This window comes from Mustela nivalis (genome assembly GCF_964662115.1).
Source record: "Mustela nivalis genome assembly, chromosome: 19".
Lineage (NCBI taxonomy): Eukaryota > Metazoa > Chordata > Mammalia > Carnivora > Mustelidae > Mustela > Mustela nivalis.
The window spans coordinates 26,229,527-26,257,197 of NC_139038.1; the positions used below are offsets into that span (position 1 = coordinate 26,229,527).

Consider the following 27,671-nt stretch of genomic DNA (forward strand, 5'->3'; position numbering starts at 1 on the left):
ACGTGAGGCATACGAGGGTCTCTGCTAAGTGTTTAGGAAGCACTGTTCATCCTAGCCAGGGACTGACACGTCATCAGTTCCTTCTTACAGAGTGACAGCACCCCTCCACCCAGTCCCTCATGCCCCCGAGCACCCTTTCATGCTTTGGTTTTCTTCATAGCATTTAAAACTTTGTATTATCATATACAAGATACTTATTTAGTTTACTGTCTCCTTACTGGATATAAGCCCAAGCCTCTTAACTTGCATTCTTCCTCTGTCTCAGTTTGTCAGGGTCCCTAACAAAAGCACTCAAGCAGAGGATGTGAGAACTTCTACCTCAAAAAGACGCTGTGCAGGAATCCAAAATCCGAGAGGAAGATTGTTGGTCTTGGAGGAGGATTTCTGTCAGACCTCACAAGAACTCCAGTCTTCAGAACAGACCACCTAAGGAAAACACAGAATCCCCTGCCTTTGTTTTTACCTCCTAGGCTTTCAGGGATAGGCCTTCCAGAGACTTCCTCTATTGTCTCAACATGAAACGAAGTCATAACCAAATATGATTCTATTGAGATGTCACAGGGACCAAGCTCCACTCAGCTAAGCATCAAAGAAAATCAGATGGAAGGGGACAAGGGTCCTGATTCTCAGCCACGTGTGAAGACGTCAGTTAAGAAAGCTGCTGTAGCCTTTGAAATTGATCTCAGAAAAGGCAGACAATGAAGAAGTCTCAACTCACTTAATTCCCTGGCTACAATCTTGGCATATGCATTGAGTGTAGAATTATTCCAGAACTGTCTTGTCCTATAATGAGTTCGAAAAGCAAGAACTCTGCCCCTCAGATTTTACAGTGAGTTTGAGTAAGAAGGAATCTTAGCAATGAGCTAATATAATTAACTCTATAGACTGGAAAAAAAAAAACCCAACGCACTGAGTGGATGTATGATTCAAAGTCATCCAAAGTCACATAGTCTAGGAATAAAATCTCCCTTCTTCTCTTTCCTGTCCAGTGATCTGTCACCAAATCCAGATTACTCCTTTGGCATAAATACAATCTAAGCATCTTAGTTAAAAAATAAAGTCACGGAACAAAGCATGAAAACCCACAGTGCTCCATAAATGTTCACTGAGATGCTTAATATTTTTCCTTCATCAAGCTACAGATTTAAAATTTCCATCTCTCTCCCCTCTCTCCTGCGATTTGGTAGGCAGGCATGAGTAGAGGGAGCCTCCAAGAGCTAAGAAGACACTTCTGGGTCCTGAAAAGCCACGATTCTTCAGCACCAAGGACAGAAGCCCAAAGCCTCACAATGAATTTCATCTCCCAAGATTTTGAAGATTCATTTCTTTTTACTTGGGGTGGGGCACCCCGTCCTCAGATTATTTTAGTAACCAATGTCCATGGTTGTGGTGGTAGAGGTGACAAGTGTCATGTCCACCTTTCTCATTCTGTCCAAGCAGCATTAATACATCATCTTCCCCTGCCATGAGGCAGCAAGGATCTGGCTCACTGGGACCCAGTCTGGCAGCTCCCCAGGAGCCCTGCTGGCCATTTTCTTTCAGGTCCAGGGTGGGTTGTTGCCTCTTCCTGACCTGGGCTGGAGTCAACTGTCACATCTGGAACAACAAGGGGGCTCAGGCCATTCACTCATTCAGGAGCTTTAGCCAGCATCTTGGACACGCTCAGTCTGTGTGTGGAGAATATGGTGGGGAGTAAGATGAACATCATCCCTCTTCCAGGGAGAGAGAGAAAATACAGACAGAATAACACCTACTGTTTACTGAGTGCTTGCTACTTTCTAAACTCTGTTCTTCACACTGAATACATTTTCTCCCGCTCAGTCTTTACCACAGCCCTATGAGGGTTCATTTTACAAAATAAGGAACGGAGACACTAAGTAATTTCCCCAAAGCCAGGCTGCTGGTTGGGCTGGGTAAGGGTGTGTGATTCTTAGCTAAGCCAACAGGCTCCGGACCCCACACTCTTAGCCCCCCAGCTATCATCCTGCTCTACTGATGAAGCAAGTAGACACCAAGAACCACAAAACACACTAACATCAAATTAGGTGTTTGCGATCAGTGCTCTACAGGAAAACTCAGAGGGCAGGGACAGAACAGAGAGTCAGGGACGTCACAACTGAAGACTGTTGGGGAAGGCTTCACAGAGGAGGTGGCATTTAAGCTTCATGTGAAGGATGAGAGGAACTGGTCATCTGAGGAGCTGTGGGGAAGAGCTTTCTAAGGGACAGAGAGAGCATGTGCAAGAGCCCAGTGAATGGAAAGATGCCAGGGAGGCTGGAGTGAGAGCTGCAGGGACACAGTCAGCTCTGCCCACACGCTCCAGCAGGACCAGCCACGGGCTGACTCTGACCTCACTGCTGGAGGGAACACATCGTCTACCTGGACATGGTCGGAAGCTCCGCAGTGGACATGCTGAGGGAATGAGTGGGGCAGAGTGATCAGGAGTGAAGACGCCAGGGCCAGACCTCCCGGGTTCTGGTCTGCTTCCCCATTTGTGAGCCGGGTGTTGTTTAACCTACCTTGCCTCAGTGTCCCCATCTGGAAAATGGGACTGATAGGACCACATTTACACCATGGGCTGGTTGTGAGACCTGAGAGAAGTCATCTCTGTAAGGCATTTAGGACGTTCCCTGGCCCCCAGGAAACAAACCCTTCCCATGTGACTCTTACTTCTGCCTTATGTGAAAAAAGCGGGCCCCGGTTTGACCTCCAAGGGTGGGGGAAAAAAGAACCCTGAGAAGAGATGTAGAGTCAGGAGCCTAAATCCTGGGACCCTGACCAAACTTGGTGGCCCATGATCTTCATGGTGGTTGGGGTCCCCAATCAGCTTGTACTCCCACAAATCTAAGGGTCCACCGAGGGCTAGCTTGTGTGCCACAATTTTTCACACAAACAATATTTATTGCCTCTGGTTCAGTTTATAAATGTAATGCATGTTTCCTTCACAGAACACTTGGAACAGAAAAAGCAAAGAAAAACATAAAAAAATCAAACTCTACCTCTCCGAGATGACACCATCAACACACTTTTCTTCTAGTCTTTTGTCTACTTCGGATGTGTATTGTTTTGGAAAAAGGAAAGTTCCCAAGCTGACCTCAAAACCCATGTGGAGGCCAAGAAAGGAGATGTGTCCTGGGCTTTGTGTGGGTGCTGGTGCGATGCTAAGCTTTATTTTGACACCGCTTCTTTAATTGGATTAAATAAAGTGAACATGCAAACAGTGATAAACTCACTGGTTGGGTTGAAGAAAAGTGAAAGGGAAAAGCAGTCTGCTTTTCCCATGGGAAATGAGATATTAATTATCTCCTCTCATCAATCATAGTGTTACAAGACAGCTGGGGAGAGAGCCCATCTCTTGATAAGCAAGTTGGCACCAAAGGGCCTCCTGAGAGCAGATTTGCTTGCAGGAGGTTCCTGGCCAGGCTCTCCATGGATCTGCCAACTTTTGGCTAAACAGTTGCCTGTTTATACATTGAGGGACGTTTGGGTCTGAAGATTAGTTTAATGTCAGAAAGAAGGAGACGCTGAGGCTGCTTAGCTGCCATTCAGGTGCCCAATGGTGGGGGTGCTGCTTAGAGCAGGTGGGGCACAGACCCGAGAACAGCGAGAAACTGGCTGATGTCGTTTCTGACCTAGGGGTCAGTACAGTCATACATTTCAAATGCTAATTGTTTCTGTAAGGATCCTAGAAAGTGCTTTGAAATGTTAATCATTTGTATTCCATTTTCAAGACCTGTCTCCATCATTACTGCGACCACGGTCCTCACCAACCGCAATACGTGCAACTGTTCCAAGAGTTTATCCCTACAGCCAACCCATTTAATTCTAACAGTGATTCTGGTGAGGCTCATCTTAGTAGCGTCATTCCCATTTTATAGATGAGGAAACAGGCATACAGGTGATTGATGTGACCCAGTCAAGGTCATGTGCCGAGAGTCCAAGCCTGGATTCTTACCTGTGCCAGGTGCTTTATGTAACACCTACAGGAAAGCTCCCTTAATATGTTTTTTTTTTTTTTTTAAGATTTTATTTATTTGACAGAGATCACAAGTAGGCAGAGAGGCAGGCGGTGGGGTGGGGGGAAGCAGGCTCCCTGCCGAGCAGAGCCCGATGCGGGGCTCAATCCCAGGACCCTGGGATCATGACCTGAGCTGAGGGCAGAGGCTTTAACCCACTGAGCCACCCAGATGCCCCAATATTTTAATCTAAATCAGCTTTAAAAAGCTTCAACTATTTCTTTTTAAACTCAGTCTTATTCTAAGCACGATGGCTATGAAATCACGCAATCAATTATATAAACGTTTGTTGATATACTTACGATCAATGCCTAACTTTCCCCGGAAGCCCATGAAGAACTACCTGAAACCATCTCGCGTACCACTGGTGGACCGTGAACACGTGCTGGGACGCACCGACCCGGCGAGGCAGGGAAAGGACCTGCTCTTCCCTCCCTGATCACTGAAACAGCGCTTATGCTTCAAGTCAGAGCTGCGCTCGTTCGCCTGTGCCCCCACCAAGGGCCTAAACCGCAGGTCCTCTCAGAGGCGCTCATGAATCATGGCACGATAGAAACAACCCAGGTCTTGAAAGCCAGCTTCCAATCCCAGCCCTGCTGCCCACCAGCCGTGGAACCTTGAGCCCTCGAAAACAACCCTCCAAGCTTCAGTTGTACTTATCTCTGAGACGGAGAGCACCTTCCAAGTGAGGCTGGCATGAGACACCACAGTGGACAGTGCCTGGCTCGGGGCCATCCCGGGGTCAGGGAGGCTCCTCAGTCCTCCACCATCCCGACCTCCCTGATCAGATGATACAAAGATGAGCAAACAGAGGCACAGAGAGGCAAAGCCATTGCGGGAGTCCGATGGTCGACACGGTGACAGAGGTGGCATCTCAACACAGGTGCCAAGTCTCCAGCAGGCAAGTACTTAGCCCCACACCGAACTGCGTCCCTGGGCTCAGCAGGGGGGTCCCGGGGACCTCAGATCAGGTGGGGAGCTCAGATGGACCCAGGAGGAAATCCTATTCTGGCTGATGGAAAGGACTTTCCCTTTCTGTCCCCTGTCAGGGGCTGCCCCAGCCCCAGGCTGCAGACATTTGGGGAACATCTCACGTGCCCCTTGAGCAGAATCCAGGAGTTCTGGGGGGGGGGGGGGTGCATCTGCTAGGGCCTGTCCACTGTCCACTGAGATTCACGGCGGACTTTAGAGCACGTGCTTCTGCTCGCCCTGCAGGGGCTCACTGGAAAAACATGAACCGAGCTGCCTGTCTTTCCCTGTATCTGGTTACTTTATTTTTTGGAGGAAAGCAAGGAGAAACAGTGAACACAACACTCCCCTTCATTTAATTACAGGAACAGTCAGGACCAATTTGGCAGCTATTAAAATATTAGTTTGCCTTTATGCCATCTCTTCGCAGCTGGAGCTGGGAATCCAAATTGGCTGCCAAGGGCTGGAGATGGGGACAGAAGGTCAGCACTGCTATTAGGAAACACGTGGAATTAAAAACCGAGGCACCCCGTGGCCTATTTTGTGTCTCACTGCTTGCTTTGGCCTCTCTAGTTCCTTTGGTCTTTCAAACTCTTTGCCTTTGTCACAATGTCTTTTACAAGGGCTGGTCCGGGAGTGGAGAGCATCAGAATGGGAAGGGCCTCTGGAGACCATCTTGTTCATCCCCTTTGGTTTTCAAAGGGAGAAAATGGAAGCCCAGAGTAGGAGAGAGGCTGCCTGGAGGCCACGCAGCGTACGGGAGGAAGGCAGGCCCAGAGCACAGACAGGCTGCATCATATAGGGGTCATGACCTTGGGCTCTGGGGACACCCTCCCCACCCCAGCCTTGAGTCCCAGACCTGCCCTGAGTGGGCTTAAGCAAGTTACTTAGCCTCTCTGTTTCCTCATCTGTAAAACGAGGCTAGTAAGTTGCAAAGGGTCACCATCTGGAGCCAGAAAAATCAAACCAACACAAAGGAAACAAGAACTAAAAGAAGGTAAGGAGGTTGTCACAAAGTACAAATGTCCAGTTGTAAAATAAGTAAGTCCTGGGGACATGACATACAGTCAGTAATACTGTATCACGTATTTGAAAGCAGCTAAGAGAATAGATCTGAGACGTTCTCATCACAAGGAAAAACTGGAACCATGTGCAGTGATGGACAGTTAACTAGACTTACAGTGATTATTTTGCAACATATACAAATAACGAATTGTTATGTCTTTCACCTGGAGCTAATCCAATGTTAGGTCAATTACATCCCAATTAAAATAGACAAGAAGATTCCTGCTATTGAACTATTTGGCTATTAGATGTGTCTATTTTTTCTTTAACCCTCTCCAGGAATAGTAGTAAATAATTAAACAGCCAAAAACAATCCACAAAAGGAGGGGAAAGGGAAAGAAATAACAGAGTCTGGACTTGAGGGAGGGTCATCTGAACTGCTTGATTCAGCCCTACCTGAAGTCAGACACCAACATCCTCCTTCCATTAACGATCTTTACTCGCTTAGCCTAGTTTCAGCTGGGTTTTGGTTATCTGCCACCCAGAGTCCTTTGTGACACACCACCCGCTCAGGGACTGGAGCTAAGCCATGGCCAGCTCTGTGTCCTGGGGAGGGGACGACAGAGCATGCGCTGTGGCTAGGCTGGCTCACGCAGCAGGTGAGGCCCCAGCTGATGGAGAGGAGAGGGGGGCAGATGATGGCTCATTTTACTACAAAATTAATACTCAATTACTGCCCTTCATTCATCTCAGTGAGAGAAAACCAGCCAAGGGCTCATTCACGGGCATCAGAACTTGTGAGCGTTTCTGTTCAGAGAGCCTTGGGTTTTAGGGTTTCAGGAGGAGGTGTGATCCACATCCCAGCCTGAACCTTCACCTTGTCCTGCGCCAGTGGGGTACCTGTCAACCACCCATGCATGTCAACTAGACCGGACGTACTCTCACATCCAGAGGCTCGGCTCTGGCCCCAGCACCAACTGCTTATCTCTTCCACCAGCAATATTTTCATCCTCTGTTCATCATGGCCTGACATCACCATCATCACGTGGCATTTATTAGGTGCTGGATGCTTTAGATGCAGCATCCACTGAATCCTCTCAACCCCGTAGGCATAGGTCTAGTAATATTTCCATTATACGGGTAAGGTATCAGGCTCAGAGAGGTTAAGTCACCTGCTTAATTCAATACAGCTAGGACAGGACAGAGCAGGACTCCAGTCCAGGATGTACAACCTCAAAGCCCATGAGCTTTATCCTCTGTGCTAACCCCAGTCCCAAGCACAGGGCCTGGAAAGAGTGGAGAGAGAATGAATACAGACGAGGATGCATAATAACACTAGGGCAGACATAATTCAGACCCAAGGCCATCAAATTACAACAGGCTCCTCTCTCACAATGCGACTTTGCACCAAACGCGTATTACGAGGTTACGTGGCGGGGAAGAAGAGTCTTCATTCTCCACCTACAGAATGGGCCTAGACACCGACATCTGGGCCAGTTTGGATAACTAACACCTGCATGGAATCTTTTTCAGCTCCAACTTGCTCCACCTGGGCTCTGGGGCCAGAGAATTGGGTTCAAATTCTGACGTTTACCAGTTGTGTAACTTTGGCAAGATCATTTAGACTCCCAAAGACCCCTTTTCTTCTCTTGACAGATGGGGATAATTCTTACTTTGCACGGAATGGATATAAGAATGAAACTGGATCCCTAGAAAGGGTCAGTGTAGGGGGGCACTTATTAGGAACGCAATGCCCAGTGGCTACACTTCTTGAGTCTAACCCAGGCCTCGGTACCCTTCTTGGTGGAACATACTCATCTGGGCTGATTTAGAGAGCACCCTCAAGTCGGGTTCCTTCGAAATGTAAAAAAAAATTCAGGCTGTCAGTAGGATAGGGACAATCTAACAGCTGGATGAAATCAAAGAATTTCGGAAATGACAAAATGAAGGATTCAGGGTTACATCTGGAGAGCGCAGGAGACGGAGCTCACTGCTTGCTTCTTGTCCCTCCCCTGCTGCCTGCTGTGGGTAACTGGGTGAACAGCGTTCCCAAGCCAGCCAAAGTACACCTCCATCAGGCCTGGCAGAGAAGACCCAAAGCACAGATCGCAAACCGGAAGGCCAGATGGGGCCAGGTAGGCAAGGGGGACAGGTGAGGACCGCAGTGACCCTGAGGACAAGGGCTTTGTCTATGACCCGGTGAGAGCCTCCCAGTGGGAAAACTCAGGCCCAGAGTGAGCAGACACCAGGATCTTTTAAGAGGAACTGAAATCTGGATTGCATGGAGATCTTGGCTATTTTTACATGGGGCTATTCACTTTTAAATGAAGCACTGGAATCAAAGCAAAACAAAACAAAACCAACATGAGGCCCAAACAAAACACAGGAATGCGCTCAAATTATCCCATAAGCTGGCAGGTTATGGCCTGAGTTCAACGCTAGCAAGAAACCTCCCTCCCAACCTCACTCCCAGAGTAATCCTGGGCTGGGCTTTGTTAATGAACCTGGGGAAGGGGAGACTGAGCCTGTGATCTGCCCTACAGGGGGCGCTCGAGACTGACTCCCTTCTAGCTGACTTCCAGCCAGAGACACAGACGTGGCTCAAAGCTGTTCGGCTTCACTCATAGGTGAGTGAGGTGCAGTGGATTCAGATGGGGCTTCTAGTGCCTCGAACCTCTGCCCATGTCCTAGGCGGCAAGGGTGAGCCACTGGTACAGACAGAGAGAGGAAGTCTGGATAGTTGAGCTCAACTCCATGCTGGTGAGAGACTCCTTCTCCCTATGAAGGAGGTTTTTTGTCTTGTTCACCTCTAGAAGGCTGCCTGACATGTGGTGGCACGGGGCAGGTATTTGCTGAATGACTAGATGACCAGTGATGGCTGCGAATCTTTGACCCAATGAACTGAGGCCATCACTTAAACTCTGGGCCTTAGTCTTCCCACCAATACAGTAGAGAGTAAAAATGGCTGCCCTATTTACCTCAAAGGATGGCCGTAATGAGATAACAGACTCAGGAAAGTACTCCAAAAAAAGGTGTAAAGGCCTTTCATGCGAGGAGATGCACTTACTATTATCCCTGTCCTTGGCTAATGCGGGAGACTATCTCACATCCTATGTGAAAGGGGCAGGGGCCACCTGAGCCATGACTTTCTCCCACTATCTACTTTCCTCTGGCTGTACCAAACCAGGAAGGAAGCCCCAAACGATCACTCAGATTTTCATATCCATTTTACACAAGGGTGTGTTGGGGAGTAAGATGTACTACCTTGCGTTGTCCCGGCCATGTGACTTCAGGAAATTCATATCTCGGTACCGGGAGAGAAATGCCACCAGCTGGTCATTTGTCCTGTGGAAACAAACCAAGAGGAAGGTCAGAGTCCTGCAGAGACCATGGACTTTCCGCACTACATTTAAAGGGACTATTACTGTATTTGTATCCTACATGTTCCATATCTGAGGGTAAGCACGGTGCCCCAACTGTTTTAGAATCTCTAGTGCCCAGCATTGGCCTTGGCAAACGTGAAGTCATCAGTGTGTGGTGCAATGCCAGCTACTTAACAACCTCAGGGCCTTTGCACCTGCTGTGCCTGGGAAATTCAGTCTTTTCTCTTTCCACGTCTGGCTTGCTGTTGTCATCCGGGTCTCCTTCCAAATGTCACCTCTTCAGAGAGGCTTTTTCTGGCCACCCAACCTAAAGTAACATCTACCTTCTCCACCTTCACCTTTATCACAACCTTCTGTGTCTATTACTAAGTGTTAAATTGGCTTATAATATGATGTTAGCTCCATGATGGCAGACCCTAGTGGGATTTGCTCCTCCCTGGCACACAGTAGGAGCTACAGTAGGGTTGTTGGATGAATGATACCAAGTCCTTGATATCCACTGGGCTACCGAATGAGAGAGCTTTGAAAAATACGAAGTGTGATCCAAACAGATGATGTCGTTCCCAGCATTGTTATCCCAAATTTATCGCCATCAATCTCGGCACAGGCAGTGTAGTCACAGCTAATCAGCTTGTGCATACAGCTGTGACAGTATTTTAAAAGGCAGTCACACGGGTCTCCATCTGCCAGAAATGCAGTCGTCTCTTCTGCTGAATAAACCCAAACAGGTAAACAGTGCTGAAGTGACAGCTCCTTTACCATTGGGGCTCTCTTACTTAAGAAGGAAAGGGTTAACCATTGTTTCAAAGTGGGAGACAGGGTGGAGGTGATGGAAAGGAAGAACGTCCCTGGGAACAGAACGGAGGGCCACCAGACCTCTGGGAGGCAGGTGGGTGCCTCTAGAGCAATGCCTGGGCTCTTGAAGCAGAAAGGTCTGGAGACAGATCCCAGCTCCACTCCTGACCCAGCTGTGTGTCCAAGGGTGAGTAATATAACCTCCTTCTCTGAACTCCCCTGACCACCCAGCAGATAGCCGGCTCTCTGCACATACAGCGTATGGATAACTGGGCACACTGAAAGGGCATATAGTAGGTGTGCAATAAACCCAAGGGCTCAGCTCCTTCCGCCTCCCGCCATCAGGTCTGAGCGGGCCCCCACCGGGCACACTGCCTTCATTTCCCTGCAATTCCTGGCGCCACCGCCAGCCCCTGTTCTGTGATTGGATGACTCATGCTGACCAACTCCCAATTCCAGCAGAGGGGGCACCGAGCGGTTGAGAGACAGCGGCAGTGATGACGAGCACTGCCTATGCCCCATCCTGCCGGTGAGATGAACCCCGACTCACAGCCAGCCGTTCCAGCAGCGTCTGGGAAACCCCGGTACACCCCAGTGTGTACCTGGTACACATGCAGCAAGCCAAGCCCCACGGGGGCACAGAGGGGGTGAATCCCAGGGGCGCAGACAAAAGGCTAACCCCATGTGTCTGCAAAATGATGGGTCTCCTGTGTGGACAACCGTGCCCGCATGCTGCCAGGGAAAGCCCACCAGCCTCCTACCAAGTTATAGGCAGCTGTCGGCAGAGCCCCTCTTGAAGTTGCTGGGAGAGGTGGGAATGAGTTCAGTCCATACAAAGAAAAGAAAAGAAAAGAAAAGAAAAGAAAAGAAAAGAAAAGAAAAGAAAAGAAAAGAAAAGAAAAGAAAAGAAAAGAAAAGAAAAGAAAAGAAAAGAAAAGAAAAGAAAAGAAAAGAAAAGAAAAGAAAAGAAAAGAAAAGAAAAGAAAAGAAAAGAAAAGGGAAGGGAAGGGAAGGGAAGGGAAGGGAAGAAAGAAAGAAAACGATGTCTTTTTCCAAACCGTAAAGAGGCCCGCTCCCTTGCCAGGTCTTAGCGGTTCCTATTTACCAAACCCCTCGCCACTCCGCGACAGTTCATTATTGTCGTCCTGATGAATACGGGGACAAGTTAACCTCTGAATGGGTCCCTGGCAGCAGGAATAATAAATAGGGCCTCTCAGCCGCCTCAGGGGGAGGATTGGAGGGGCCAGGCGGTGGCTCCCGGGCCCTGGGCGCAAAGCCTCAGGCCTCCCAGGGTCAGCTGCCGCAGCTCCACTTGGCAACCCCAGAAAGCTCCTTCCAGGGCCCTGAGCTGGGGCCATTTTCACATTTACTGCTTCACCGAGCCCCCATCTGACAGGGATGAATAGGCATTTAGCGAATTTACTTAGCGATGCTTCCACATGAAATCGCCTCAAAAGATGACATCTTGGGCGGGGGGCGCCCAGGGAGGGGGCTGCAGATTCCAGGCCCGGACCTGGGGAGAAGGCTGCCCTTCAAAGCAAGGCACTGTGTGCCTGGTTTGGATGGACTGGAGGGGCGAGGGGATCCCTGAGTCTCCCTCTCCCCCTCCCCCTCCCTCAGGGTAGAAGGCCTGATTGGCATGCTAAAACCTCCCCAGCCCTTCTTCAAGGGGACGTGCAATTCCCCCGGGGCCCACGTTTTCTTTTCTTTTTTTTTTTTTTTTAAAGATTTTATTTATTTATTTGACAGAGAGAAATTACAAGTACACTGAGAGGCAGGCAGAGAGAGAGAGAGAGAAGGAAGCAGGCTCCCTGCTGAGCAGAGAGCCCGATGCGGGACTCGATCCCAGGACCCTGAGATCATGACCTGAGCCGAAGGCAGCGGCTCAACCCACTGAGCCACCCAGGCGCCCCCCACGTTTTCTTATTGTTGCTTTCGGAGGCCTGTCTGTAATAGCCTACATAATACTTAGTTCTCCTTGGATCATTAACAGTTTGTGATCTGCTGACGCTTTCCCCAATACCAGCGCCCCCCACCCAATCCATTTCTCACCCCTCCTTTCTGGTGGTGTCATTTGCCGAGTGACTCCCACGGCCCGTCATCTCCACCTTTTGTGGAAATCATTACAAGACACGTTTCCCCGTCCACACCCATTCCTCAGATTCAGGATGGTGACTCAGGGCCCATCACTGGCAGCCTTCAGAGCCACTGGGATGTCTTCGCGGAAGTATGTAAATAAGTAAATGTTAAAATAAATGATGTATTTTGATAAGGAAGAGATTTATTTCAATAAAAATGTTGCTGTCATATAAATAAACTTATGGGAACCCTGTCAAAAATCTCTGTTGGAATCTAACAACAAAAGAACCGGTAAAAACAGCTCTTGAACCATGACCATTTACAAAATGCCCACTGTGCCCGAGACCCTGGGGCCAACTTTTGCCACATTTTATTGCATTTCAATATTCACCAAGACTCTCTGAGATGTGAGTTTCATTACCATTTTGCAGATGGGCGACTGAGGCTCAGAGAAGCCACTGCTTAGCCAAGTGCAGAACCAGGATCACAAGCTGGTTCCAAATGTCAAAGCCCATCACGCCCTTCGCGACTAGACTGCTTCCGGAACGGAGTGGGGGAGTGAATGAATGCGTGAGGGAACGAATGAATGAAGGAGCTTCATCCCCTGTGGAGAGGTGCTCCGAGGCCTCCCCAGAGCCTGATCTTGGGACGAGCAGCAACAGCCCATTGCTATTAGAAACGCAGCACCTCTGGCTCCGCCTAAGACCTATGGAGTCAAAATCGGCTTTCTAACGAGATTCCCTGGGGTGCGTGTGCCCTTCAAAGTTTAAGAAGCGCTGCTTGTAGTGAGGCGTGAGTATGGTGGTTAATTCTCTTCCTCCCTCCTTCTTCATCTTCTCCCCAAGGCCTGTTCCTGAAGCCCAGACTTGCAGCCAGTTACTTTCATCTTGGTAAGCCTCAGGTGCTGGGATTATGCAATAAAGTAACGCACCAAAGACCTGGGCAGTAGCACCGGGCATACAGTAAGCCCTTGATAAATGTTAGCTGTTAGTTCATGGTATTATTACCATCCTGAATATCAGAAGCTGAAGACATTTCAAGCAGGAGACAGGAGTAAAATGACCCAACCAGATTTGAACTTGGAAAGCTTTCTGGGTGTAAGACCCAGGGGATGTCCTTGCCGAGTGTGGCTGGGGAAATGCCCCGGAGAAGGGACTCGTCCATGGTCTCCCAGCTGGTGTCAGCATTAGGGTGGCTCGCAGAGGACCACCTCAACATCGTGTGTGTCTAAGATGTGTCACGGTCCTGGGCATGAGGACACACAGGACGAGGTGGCAGGGCTCAGCTCTCGGGTCCTTCTAGTGCTCAGGAGCCCAGTCGCAGCCGTGCCGGTCTGCGGGGCATGTGGGGGCAGCCCGAGGAGGGGGTGGGGCGAGCCCAGCCTCCACTTGGAGAAAGTACGCACAGAACAAGCTGAACTGCTCTATGTCCCTCCTGCCCGCCAGGCTAAAGTCCAGAACCCCTCTGCAGAGGTGCTCACAACCACTGCTATGGCAAAAGTGAAGCACAAGAATCTTTGTGAATGTCAGGAGTAAGGGCTTAATGGCTCTGGGTCTGTGCAGAACCCACACGGCCCTGATCAAGCCCTTGTGGATGCACCGGATGGGCCACGGGAGGGGTAAACACGTGTGCGAGCGGCAGCGGACGGAGGACTATGGCGCGGGACCGGGAGGGGTGGGAGTAAGGCACCGTCCGTCTGAGCACAGGGCATACTGACTTCCCCAGCTTCTCCCCACAGCGTCTCATCTGCACAGTTGTTGCATAGGAACGTTCAATTTAAACAGTACTTTAGCTCTGCCCTGTGCAACAATATTTGTAGTACCTGATGTACCTTTCTCCAATCTTAAATTGCGGTAAAATACACAGAACATCAAATTTGCCATCTTAACCATTTCTGAGCGCACAGCTCAGGCGTCTGAAGTACATTCGTACTGTTCTGCGAGCATCACCACCACCTATCTGCAGATGCTTTTCATCTCGTGAAACTGAATGTCTGACATCTGGAAACAGGAGATGTCCCCGTGGTTCCCAGCCCCAGCCCCTGGGAACCAGCATTCTATGTCCCGTCTCTGTGAACAAGTTCACAGAGAAGTCAAACTCCAGGAACCTCGTGCAAGTGGGACCCTAGGGTGTTTGTCAATGGTATGATAATCCATGTCATACCAAGCGTCAGAATTTCCATTTTTGAGGCTGAGTCGTTCTGATCTACCATTTATAGGTCTTTTCCCTGTGACACGTGAGCAGCCTGCATGTCTTTGTACCTTCTAAAGCACCTGGGCCACCGGGGGGATATGGAGAGTGGCCAACCGTCCTGGCTGGGTGTCCAGGACACAGATGTTTTAGTTTTAAAATCAGATGGTCCCGGGCAAACGAAAATGAGAAGGCGGCATCTGGGTCTGTTGAGAGCTGTGGGATCACAGGAGTGATGTCATATTTGGTCCCCCCACCTTTTCTAAAAAAAGATTAAAAAAATTTATTTTTTCATTTGATAGAGCACAAAGAAGGGGAGCAGGATAGAGAGCAGCAGACCCGCTGCTGAGCAAGGAGCCTGATGCGGGGCTTGATCTCAGGACTCCAGGATCACGACCAGAGACGAAGACAGACACTGACATGACATACTCTGTCCTTTCATGAGGAGCGCAAGCGCACAGAAAGCAATGATGGTGGGGTTGGGGGCAATGTAACCCTTTCCTGTGCTTCTGAAGTTCACGGTCCCAGCTTCTTCTGAAGCAAAACAGGTAAGAGCAAGAACAACAGGACAACAGCATCTGGTAGTGCGGGCCGACGACAGGGGCCCTGTCCTCAGCACTCTGCACCTGTTAGCCCACTCGGTCCTTGTGACAATCCTGTGAAGCAGATGCTCTCATACCCACGTTCATTTTTATTACGTAAATGGGAACGTACACGTTCGGGGCTTGTGATCGAGCCCACTCAGCTGTCTAATCAGCACGTACCAGGAGACTTCATCCTTCTAACGGTGACAAGGAATCCCGCGGAATGGACAGAGCCAAATACCCCTAGGGTATGTGCTCCCCCGCCCCTTACAGATACTGTGCCTATGAGGCCAGCATCCTTCCCCATTTATCTTTCCGTAGTTGGGTAGGATAGATTTTCGTAGGATTAAATTCCCAGATGTGGAAGTGTTTATGCAAAATGCACTTTTTGGTCTCTCTTTGCTCTTAGAAAGACACACTGCACAGACTGAGGCTACCCCAGAGCCCAGGGTGGGGCTCCCAGCAGTGTGGGGAGGGAGAAGGAGACTGCAAAATGATGGATGGGGTTACTGTCCTGGGAAGGCTGGTGCGCTTCTCGGGCAGGCTGGCCAAGCCTGGCAGGGTCCTTCCGGCCTCTCTGTGGTAGCAACAACCAGTGGGACGCAAATGAGCCTCTGTCAAGCAGCAAGCGGTGTGTGTGTTGGGGAGGGGGGGTGCCCAAAACTATCCAGTGCCCGGGGCGGCTGCTGCAGCTGGTGCCCATCTGTCTGTTAACAGCACAGGGATTGTCAACATGGGCACCTTGGACAATGCTTTTCAGTCTGGCAATAGTTGTGAGATGAGCAGGCATGGGGTCTAATTCTGTTCGTTCCTCCAGGACCTGATACACGGTAGATGTTTGGCAAATACTGACTGGCATTCCTGACAAATACCCGAGCACAGCACGGGCATGTAGGGTGCATGGGTGGGGCGCCCAGCGCAGGGTCTGCCTTCCAGGAGGGGCTCCTCCAATTCCCTTGTCTCTCCATGCCTTTGCCCACCTCCTTTCCTCTATCAGATATGCTCTTGCCTGTGTCTTTGGGCGGGGGGCTATGTGAGGCCATGAAGCCCACGAAGCAGGAGAAAACAGTAACAACAGAGGAATCTTGCCTGTGCTGCCTACGAAGGGCTAAGTGCCCCTCCCCATTTCATCAGACAATTACCCCATCAAGCAGGAACTAGCTGATACATGAATAAAGTAAGACACAAAGAGATTCAAGGACGTGGCCAATGTCTTGCGGGGGAAATGGAGTGCTGACGCAGACCCAGGCACCCCAGGTCCAGAGCTAGGGCTCTGCAAACCTGTTCTTCTCGGGGCTGATCAGCTGTACGAGTCCACTCCATTTCCCTAGAATGAGAGCCACAAAACAAGCACTGGAAACAGAAATGACAGCCACTTTCTGAGGCCTCCTACTTCCTCTCCAGGGAACTATCCGTGAACCTGAGCTGCACGTAGACAAAGCCTCCTATCCTGGGTCTGGGGCCTTTCTGCTCTGCTTGTCTAAAATCCGAGCCCTACCCACTGGATTTCCCCTTACCCCATTCCAGCTCACAAATGGATTCGGACTTTTCAATATGGCTTATTTCTTTTTGGGTGTGGGGGGAGGCGGAGAGGGGACCCTGCCATCACTCTGTTGGCCACCTTCCAAGAAGGTTATGCTTGGACCTTATGGGAGTCTTCTTGTCTGCTAGTGCATCTCTCAGAAACACCAGAATTCCAGAACAGGAAGAAGAAAGATCAAGTTCAGAATTCTCTAAAGAAGAGTCAAGAGTAAAAAAAAAAGCTTTGGAGACAAGAGAAGGAGAGTCCCTGATTTGAATACAGCCAAAGCTTGCAGCGAAACCCAGTTTTGTTAAGATACAGGAGAAAATGTATGGAAAAAGCTACATACTGTAGTTCTTCCTGGACCCGATGGACAAAATTATAGCCACAGCTGGGCACCCAGGGAGAAGTGAACTGGACAAAAGGTCGCTCCAGTTTTTGGACTGCATTCTAAGCTACCTTCTAGAAAGCAGTCATAGGATTTTTCCAGAATGTTAAGTCTGATCATATCTCTTCTCTATTTAATAATATCCTTTAGTAGCTCCCCATCACCTGCAAGACAATGTGTACAAAGTAGCTCTCGAGCTGGCCTGCTCACACAATCTTTGGGGTTATGTGAAGTTTTCTAAACGTCCTGTGCTTCCTCATAACTGTGACTTGGAAAACTCTAATAAAACTCTGCTTTCCTGAGAGCATGGCTTCTTACCTCTCTGATAGGTCAGGTGCCAGATACCTGGATCAGCAGTGGACAAGGCGGGTATGGTCCCTGTCCTCTAGAAGCACACAAGACAGCAGGCAAGGTGACAGGGAGATTTTTGTGATATGGCGTGACGTGCCAGGTGAGATAGAGCACAGAGCCTCCCGGAGACACTGGGGAGCAACTCTTCCCCTTCACAAAGGCAGACAGGCAGGCAAACTGGGGAACCACCTGGCTAATAAAACTCAATCACTTTTGATTGGATTTATCCTTTTGTTACTGGTGGAAATGATGCAGAATTAAAACACGCTCATGGCATTTGCGGGAACTGGTGAACCATTTCTCAAAGCCTCACCGCTTTCACGGAGCACTTGTAAGACACACATTTTTCATTTTAAACATACATAAGCCATTCTAAGAGGCAGTTTATCTGACGTTCCATCAGTGGGAACTCTTAACGTGTCAGCCCTTCCTGCAGGCGGCTGTAATGGAAAGGTAACTGACAAGAATCAGCACCAAGGCCATGCCTGATCCTGGGACAACTGCTGCCATCGTGAATGGAGAGCTGCATTGCCATTCAGCCTCGTGTGTGAGAGCGCACGCGTGTGGAGTCTATCTGATTGTATTTTAATTTTCTGAAATCTGGTTGTCCTCAGATGCCACGAGACATCTCAAATGAGCAGAACATTTGGTTAACCAAATTCCGCATCCCCTTACAATGACTGATTACAGCCAGCTATTGGATTTGGTTTGGGCGTGGGGGGGGGACGTGGGGGGGGTAGGGAGCAGAACAAGAGGAGGTCTGCTTTGGATGATAGAGAAAGACTGAATCTTAAAAGTAGAGGTGATTTAAGCAAGAAAGCCACATCTTTGCTACAATGAGCGCTGTATTCAGAGATTTCCCCCTGCTCTTTGCCACTTTGTTTCTATTTGATGTTGAGCAATTTCCCCTGAGGAGGCTGAGCCTTTGTTTTCTAATCTGCAAAATAGGGATAAAAATGGTATCTGCATTGCCTGAGTGTTGCGAGAAGCACTCAGCAGGAAGTTCCCATACCCTCTGCTTCTAAACGCCAGAGGAAAGGCACGCCTACCACCTGCCACAGCTCCATCTTTTCATCCTACACTGCCTAGCAGTACTCTGGGCTCAACTTTCCCTCTGTGGGTAAGGCCAAGAAGAGATTTTTACTTTCACCATTCCACATTCCCCTGGGTTTGTGCAAAGGAAGGCTCTAGCCTCCAGTAACAATGTATCTATTCCACTCTCACCAGATGGGGGTCCCTAACGCACCAATAATAAACATATGGGTATGTGGAGTGGTTAAAATAAAGAGACCTGAGACCAGAGAGTTATAGGTTCAAGTCCTGGTTCTACCATTTACTAGCTGTGTGGCCTCCGACAGGTGATTCGGCCATCGGAAGCTCATTTTCCTCATCTTTAAAGCTGAGGACAATAATGCCTACTTCATCGGGTTGCTGTGAGGATTAAGTGAAGTGAGAGGACATTCAGCATTGCCTGCAACTGAAAACTCCAGGCGGATAGGGATGCTGGTGCTAAGAGTGGGAGGAATGGTGGGCAGAGGAAAGTAACAGAACACAGGGAGCTGGCCCACAGAATGCTACAATGTTAGCTTTTGTTCCTAGTGCTGGTCTAATCATTTTTACTTCTCCAGGACTAGGTTCTACATTCTGCAGGGGGTAGGACGTTATAAAGATCTCTGTCCCCTAGAACTTCAGGGTCAGATTGGTTCTGACGGCCTGAGGACAGCACTGAGCTCAAAGGACAGTTGACTGTCGCTGATCGCCTTGGCAGCCTGCCAGCTTCACTAGCCTGTCTGTGCTGGAACAAGGTCAAAATGCACTGTAACACAGAAGGGAAGCCACACACTCCTCCGTGGAAAAACAAACGTGGAGCCACGCCATAGCTTCCTCTGCAAACCTCAAGGGGACACAGATTCTTGGCTCAAGAGACTAGAAAATGAGGACATGCTGCATTTAGTATATATTTTCCCTAAAGATTCTAAGCCTGTTTGTTTATTCCAGAGGATTGATGAGAAATTATACAAAACATCAGGCTGTTCAAACAGAGGACACAGGCTCTGAAGTAGTAATCCTCAGAACCAGAAAACTTGTGACATGTTCTAGAAGAGACTTTATTGTATAGATCACTGGTTCTCCAACTGTGTCTGGGGCAGCCCCAGGTTCCACTGGGTGGCTCACTTGGGACTTCCCCAGCGCGGAGGCAGTGTCCCCTACTTTCCACATCGGGTGAAGTTTCAACTGGGCGTAAAAAATTCGTTAGCTTAACAATCGAAGTTCAAACGTGATGAAAGGAGATGACCAATCCAGATTCCTATTTTGCTGGGATGGGGAGGGCAGAGGGTAGCACAGGACCAACGCTCTGCAGAAGGACTACTGAGCTCTGCTCTCATCAGGCTGTCTGACCTTGGGCAGGAACCCTCCCGTGGAGCATCGCTCTTCACTTCTAAGGAAAGGACACGATCCTGATAGGACCCGTTCTGTACATCTGTCCTGAAGATAGACAGAATGGTGCATGTAGGCTGAGCACTGAGCACAGGGGCCCCGTTGGAGTCAGGGTAGCTATCTGCCGCGTTACTGCTGGGGCTGTGCATTACGCTTCCTTTCTCCCCCCCCCCCCCCCGCCTTTTTTTCTCCCTCCCTCTCTTCCTCCCTTTTCCTTCTTTACATTTCTGAGCATTTCTTAAGTGCCCCAAATTGTGTTGAGTTCTGAAGTTAGCCATGAATTCAGCTTTTTAAACCACTGGTATCACTTTGAGTTGCACGAACCTGTTTCAACGGGGATAATTTGGTTTTATCTGACTGTACATGGGCTCAGGCTGCCGGCTCTTTGGGGAAAGGTCATTTGGTTATAGGTATTCCTCCAGTATCTGCTCAGAGGTAATACCTCGCTCCTTCTCCCCTTGTCTTCCTATAGTCACTGATGGAGTGTTTCTTAAGAAAAAAGAATTTAATGGCCTCTGGGACCATTCTGAACACCTGCTCACATAGGTGTTGCTACGAGTTCATTGATCACTGATAAAATACTTTGCAGCGCTGGTCCTTCAGTTATTTACGTGGTTGCGACTATAAAAGAGGATTATGTTATAAATTCTAAAACAGGATGCTTTCCAGATAGAAGCAGATCTGCTCTGTTCCCATCACTACATCCTCATTCAGTCAGTCAGCAAATATTAACGTTGGACCTCCTACATGTCCGGTACTGTTTTGGGTCCTGAAGAACAGTGATGATTGAGAAGCAAATCTCTGGTTTGCTCCCTGGTGACTCGAGGAATCCACTCTATGTCTTGGATTAGCTTCTCTCCTATGCATTACGAATGGTGCTAGTTTGGTAGCATCCTTGCAGGAACCAAGGAAATAGTCATTCTGATTATTTTCCGTGTTCTGAGGTTCTGATAAGGAACCCCAGCTCAGAAAGGCTTGGCTAGCACAGTATCTGGCACCTAATCGTTGCTTAATATTTAGAGGGACAAATGTTAAATGGAAGCCCAAAGGCTGTGCCAGGTTCCCGAAATGGCATTTACAAATGCACACAGAATCCCTTTCCTGCTAAGGCAGACGCACGGGCAGGTACCCATGCCTCACACCCAGATGAGTGACAGCCAGATGCAGGGACACTGCTCTGCATCAGGTGACCTGTGTGCCTGAGCCTCAGTGGCCTTGTCTGAATGGGGCAGAGAACCCATGAGATCATGTGTGCAAAGGCTGTGCCAGGGCCTAACACACAGGAAGTGCTTGATTATCCCAGACCTCTTGTTACTGATTCCCTCCGAAGGAAGGACAAGGATGGCTGGTCCCCAGGCACGCCACACCATGGCACAGACTCAACAGGTGTTTTCTGGGGGGTGGGGGGAGCCAAGCCCTTGGGATGCTGACACGGCCCAAGAACTTGAGAACAAAGCCAAGCCCAACCTCTCTCTACGGTTGGTTCCCTTGCTGGCCCTCCAAGGGCTGAGGTCAGCCAGAAACAAGGAAACCCTCAGAAGCTAGAAGCCCTTTTCCCTACTTCATCTTTTTATTCTTTCTTCCTTTTCTCTGTTAGACAGTTGAACTGGAACCACGTATGTTAAAAAGTCACCATAATACCCAGAAAAATTGAAAACAGGTGTTCAAACAAAAACTTCTGAATAAATATTCATAGAAGCACTATTCACAATAGGCAAAAGGAAGATATAATCCAAATGCCCACTGAGCGATGAATGGATAAACCAAACGTGGTACATCCATACAGTGGGATATTATTCTGCCATACAACAGAGCGCGATATGGACACCTGTCGCCGCGCAGACGGGCCTTGTGAACGTTGTGCAAAATGAGACAAGCCAGGCATAAAAGACCATGTTACATGACTCCATTCATATGACATATCTGGGATAGGTAGACCCATGGACACTGGGTGACTGCCAGGACCTAGGGACGGGCGGTGGGGCACGGAAATTAGGAGCAACTGCTTATGGGCCAGACTCTTTCCTTTGGGGATATTAAAATGTCTGTGACTGGAGTAATGGTTGACTGGATAACACTGTGAATGCATGAAATGTCACTCATGGTGACTTCTATCAGCTGAACCCCAATATCACACACAGAAAAAGGGGTCCCATGACATGGCTACAATAACAACTGTGCTTGGTATATCGTAAACACTTCGTACACACTATACATTTACCCTCCCAACTTCTCTAGAAAGGGGAGCATTAGCTCCATTTTACAATGGACCAACTGAGTCTCCCCAAGCTTGGCTAAATTATCCAGAACAGTGCTGCTGCTGCTAACTACTGAGGACAGGTATCACGTGCTCCAGGAACCGGATACGAATCCCCTCATATCCCCTCGAATTCGCCTTCCCAACAACCTCAAGTAGTAGGGACTTCTGTTCTCACCCATTCTGCAGCTGGGGAAGGACCGAAAAGTTACATGACCTGTGCCAGCTGAGACAGAGGCAGGGACATGCATGGGCCTCAGAGCCCCAGGGCTGCGGCCCAGAGGCTCAGCCAAGGAAACCGAGGGAAGGTGGACAGTCTACCCCTCATCCCTGTTCATGGAACATGGGGACAGCTTGGTTACCGGCCATTGGACATCAAGAGATCACTTGGCCAGGGCGGGGGGAGGGGGTGCTGGGTGGCTCAGTCAGTTAACTGCTGAAGTATTGTACCCGGGTCCTGGGATCGAGTCCCACATCGGGCTCTTTACTTAGCAGGGAGCCTGCTTCTTCCGATCCCTCTGCCCCTCCCCCTGCTCGTGCTCACTTTTTCTAAGAAATAAATAAAATCTTAAAAAAAAAAAAAAAAGGCGGGGGATCGCTTGGGATTTGGGCCCTCTCCAGGCTATAGGGAAGCCAGCAGGCTGCTGCACAAGTGTGATGTGTCAACACCTCTTGGCCTGCTGGACTCCCACATGGGCCCCCACCCCCCATCCGAGCTGGCACCCCCAGTTAAGTGGAGAAGCGGCGGAGCCAACTTTAAGATTTGTGAGAACCGACCACGGCTCATTGTTCTTTTGAAATTGACTCTCTGATGCTTTGGAATGTTTTCCATTTCCATGGTGGGGAAATCTGAGCAGAGTCGCGCAGCGGAAGCGTGCTGGGTCCATTTTCATGGTGGGGAAATCTGAAAACGTCTCTAGCTGAGAGAAATAAGTAAAGACAAAACCTTGCCACTAGTCTTCAATCGAGGAACAAGCTCAGAAACGCTCTGAATACTTACAGAAGTGGAGGACGAGGGACATGCCATCTGTGAGCCTTCGCCACACAGGAATAAATGACTGTGGGCACGGCGGCCAGATGCATTGCAGGGGATGGCCACTGACCACTCGTTTGCTCCTTCAGTCCTCCTGGCACAAAGGGCTTGCTGAGCTCTTGCTATGTGCCAGGCACTGTGCCAGGCACTAGAGATAAGCCTCAGAGAAAGAGGCTTCTACACTTGTGCAACTGGCAACCTGGTCAACTCGCCAGGGTAGGTCAGCCTACTGTCCTGATTTATTGAGCACTCATTCTGTGTCTGGCGAGGCCAGATAATATAATAATAAAATATTATTATATTATTATTATTATACAGCTAAACCCCCCCCCACCCCCCCGCAAAGGATGAGGCAGGTAATGCTGTCTGTGCTCCAGATGAGAAGCGAGAGGTGCACAAAGGACAAGCCACCTGCCTAGGGTTTCGGGGCCAGTATGTGCGACGGCTGGATTCAGACTCTGGTGAGTCCCCAAGCGCACACTTCTGATCCCTCTGCTACCCTGCCCGATGGCCTGAGCCCCCAAACCCCTACCAGAGAATGGAAAGGGCGTTTGTGGGTCCAGCTCCAGCTTACAGCATCTCCCCAGAAACCCCAGGGGCATGGAGACTGAGAACACCGTGCTGCGGAGAGGCCCGAGAGAGAATAGCAAGGAAACCACAGGGGGGACTAGCCTGCTGGAAAAGTAATTACCTGAGCTATAATGCACATATCTGCTCCCAGAAAATATTAGCTCTCATATTCTACTGCCCACCCCAGCAGCCTGGTAGAGTTCTTCAGTTTCTTTTTTCTTCCCTTTCTTCCCCCACTGTTGAGAAACTGTCTAGGAGCTAATGCAATTTCATCAGGGCAATTTCCAACACAGAATTTCCCCAAGATGATCTGTTGCTTTTAAGCAGAACTTGAGCTCTTGAAGTCCCAAGGCATCTGGGCCTGCCGGACTATCCAGCCTTGTTCTGTGTGTTTATCCACTTTCTACATCTTGTCCACATAAGCCTCTCTTCACTTGATTCACAGTCCATGTTCCCTCATGCCTCAGGGCCTTTGCACATACACCCCCTCCTCCTGAAAAACTTGTACCCAGTTGTTCATCCAGTTAATTCCTTCTCTCCTTTCCACTCTCAGCTCTGAGACATTTCTCCAGGGACACTTTCTCTGACTCCCTAGAAGGGAAATGGTTATACGCATGGGGATTTGCTGTATATGTCCATGTAAACTTCCTTCCTAACACCATCTTAAAGACGTGATGATTTAATGGTCAAATCTGTGATGGCAGAGAGGTTAACTACCCTACTGGTAGCTGTAAGCCCAGGTCCTTGCAGACATCTGGCACACTGTATGTTTCCACAGATGTGTAATGAGTCAATCAATCGTGAGGTCCTAAAGCTGATATTTCATGAGAAGGCATTTTGTGGTCATCATCTTGGTTACACATTTCTCTCTTCCCCAATCAGCAGTGCAGCCCACGGCAGACTCATGAGACACATTATAGAAAGGGAGTCCAAACACCTTGAGGTACGGAACCGGACCCACAAGATCAGGCAGATTTACGGAAGGCACCCCAAGGACATGTGCCTAGTCCCTCCAGGAAATCTTGGAGAATTAGCTGGCATTGGGGTGTTCATCAGGAACTTACCAGGTCAGCCAAGGAAAGATCAACCAGTCTTGTGCTTTCTGGGGAAGTAGGAAGTGGGCTAAACACTGAAATCAGTGAGTCTTGGGATTCAGTGTCATTAATCTTTCCGACTCCGATGAGGACAGTGGTGCAGGGTAATTACAGTGCTAACAGGCACCGGTATTTCTGACAGGTTCATACCGAGAAGGCTGGATGGTAAGACGGTACTGTCTTCTCTGGCTGACAAACCCTACGTGGGGGCTGGAAACGCCTATAGTCACAGAGAACCCACGTGAACAAACTGCCTGTCCCCTCCCGGCCGGCCCGGTCAGACGATGCTGAGAAGGGAGCTCTGTTTCACTCCTTGCCTCCCAGCTCAAGTTTAAGGCTGGTTAAGCCATGCAGGAGGAAAAATAAGGGAAAAGGGGACTGCTGTTTGATGTCAAGCTCAGCTACCCAGGGCTGGGTGGGAGTTGAGGCCAGGGTCTGGACGAAGTTCCCAGAAGCCCTCAGCAATCTCTACCACTCTCCCTCCACCTGGGGTCATGAAGTTTGAAGCATGGAGTGGACCGCAAGCCGGTGCCTGAGTTGGCAGAGTCATTGGAGATCATGCAGAAAAGCCACGTGTGGGAAGATGGGCAGTGGGTGAGTGGGGGAGGGGGCGGTGAGCTTACGAAGGTCGCAATGCGTGTCTGGGCCAAGGTCACTATCTGAATTGTGGGAGATGCAGCAGAACGGCCTAGAGCATGGGTCCACGTACTACAGTCTGCCACCAGCTTTTGTCGGTGAAGTTTCGTGGGAACAGAGTCATGCCTATTTGTCTGTGTGTGGTCTATGGCTGACTTGTCGCTCTGGCAGGAGAACTGTGCCATAGGGACAGAGACCGTTCAGCCTGCAAAACTGAAATATTTACTATATGGCTCTTTGTAAAAATGTTTATTGGCATTATGTGTCCGTCTCTGGTCATTTATACACCTTCCTCGCAGCGGCTCGAGACGCCCTCCTTAGGACGTGCCTTCCCAGCCCACGCCCCTCTTTCCACACTGTGTTTTCCCTGGGATGCGTTTCCACCTGATCTGTTAGCCGTCTGCTCATCTACTGTCTCTCCCCGTCACCAGCATGGGGGTGCCTCAAAGGCAAGTACTTTATTTACTGCTGTATCCCAGCACCCAGAAAACTGCCCGACATACACCAGGCACTCAGCAAATATTTGGGGAATGACCTAAGAGCCACATGTCCCGTGTATATGTGCTTTAATATTTTCTTATGTAGATCAACTCTGTGTATATATATTTTCTCTTTTCTTTTTTAAATTAAGTAGGCTCCATGCCCAGCACAGAGCTCAACACGGGGCTTGAACTGCCAACTGTGAGACCAAGACCTGAGCTGTGATCAAGAGTCAGATGCTCAACTGACTGAGCCACACCATGCCCGTAGATCTACTATATATACATATACATATTTTTAAAGATTTATTTTAGAGAGAGAACACTCAAGTGTGTGTACCAAGGATGGGGGAGGGGCAGAAAGAAAGAATCTTCAGGCAGAGACTCCGTGCTGAGGGGGGAGCCTGACGTGGGGCTCAGCCCCATGACCCATGAACTCTGTCCCTCCTCTCTCTCTAATGGGGATGCTGAAGGTCACACCTCACCTGGCGGCCAGGAGTTTCAATGAGATTGGGAAGCCCTCAGCCCATACCCTGCACAAACGTGGCGCTGGCTGCACAGGGGCAGGCACACTTGGCAGAGGGGCGTGTCCTAGAGGTCAGTTCAGGACATGACGGGCCTCTCGTCTCTCCCACCTGCAGCCGTGGTACCCAGCGAATGAGGCCCGGCTCGGATGCAGCCTTACCACATCCCGGCAAAGCGATTTGGATTAATGGGACGATTTAGCTGTAGGTGTCCAGAGAATGCATTGTTTAAAGTAACTTGTTAGAAACTTCCCCAGGGCAGCCAACTTTTAAACAAAGATTGACTCTGTAATCAAAAACTGCTTGACCTTAAACAACATTCCGGCATCCCAAAGAGCACAATTACATTGAGAAAGGGGTGGCAGTGTTTGTGCCCCTGGCTGGCTTGGCCAAGTAATGTTGACTGATGAACACAATTAAATTGCACTGGGGAGAATCCTTCTATGGAGGAGCAAAGGACACGGGAGACAGGCGGTGGCTCTTGGGGGCACCATTTCTGTCCCTCCTCCAAAGGGAACACAACACTCCTGTGGGATTCCACTTTGGGGTCTCAGCCTGGGAAAACTGGCTGGCACCACCAACTGAGCCCCCCTCGTTCCTCATCCCCCACCTTCTGATGAGATAGCGCTCCAGGCCATGGACTGAGGTTAAGAACCGGGGCTCCCCGTGTTCCATCTGGAGCACACGGGGCTGTCTCACTTCAGACGGACAGAAGCAAAGGGTCGGGGACAAGCCCAGGGACTGCGCTCTCGGCCCTGGCTTCTGCTCATGGCGCCCCCCACCCCGGCTGCGCACCCAACCAGTCACTTTCTGACCCTGCCTGGGGGCCTCGCAGTGGTCATCAGGTTGGCCAGAGGCAGCTCCTTGAGCCTAGGGACAGGGCTGGGGTGGTGAAGGTGGCAAGGAGATTTGGGGGTGGCACTACGAAGGAGCATATTTAAACCCGAGGGAGATTCTGCAGCTGCAGTGATTCGAGAGTAAGCAGACTGGAGAAGAACAGGGGTGTCTCAGTCCACTGAGGTCAAGGAGGCTGAGAAACACTAAGGGTCTTTTCAACCAGCCTTGCAGAAGAGAATGGAGACGGGGGCCCTGGTTGCTCAAGAGCAGAGGCACCAAAACATGGCTCAGCTCAAGGGACAGCCTTTGAGACGCCCATCACGACCGCATTTCTCCAAGGCGTGTGTGCGCGTCCTCTCTGGGCCTGCATCTCAACAGCAGGACAAGGGCACAGGGATAGAAAATAGTGGACAGAATAAAGAAAGTGACCACTAAAAAGGCCAGACCACCTTTTATTTTTTAGGTCTAGAATGAAGAAGTGCCCAGGATGTCTAGCTTTTGTAACAATAACAATAAGAGA

General features: G+C 49.6%; 1 protein-coding gene across 2 annotated transcripts in view; it reads right to left on the reverse strand.

The window, feature by feature from the left end:
- Positions 1-27,671, reverse strand: part of XYLT1 (xylosyltransferase 1) — a 298,678-nt gene that overhangs the window by 31,665 nt on the left and 239,342 nt on the right. For both annotated transcript variants that reach the window (XM_082714896.1, XM_082714895.1), the window contains one exon: positions 9,255-9,335. In XM_082714896.1, coding sequence (XP_082571022.1) covers positions 9,255-9,335 — 81 coding nt within the window. The remainder of the gene's footprint in view (positions 1-9,254; positions 9,336-27,671) is intronic.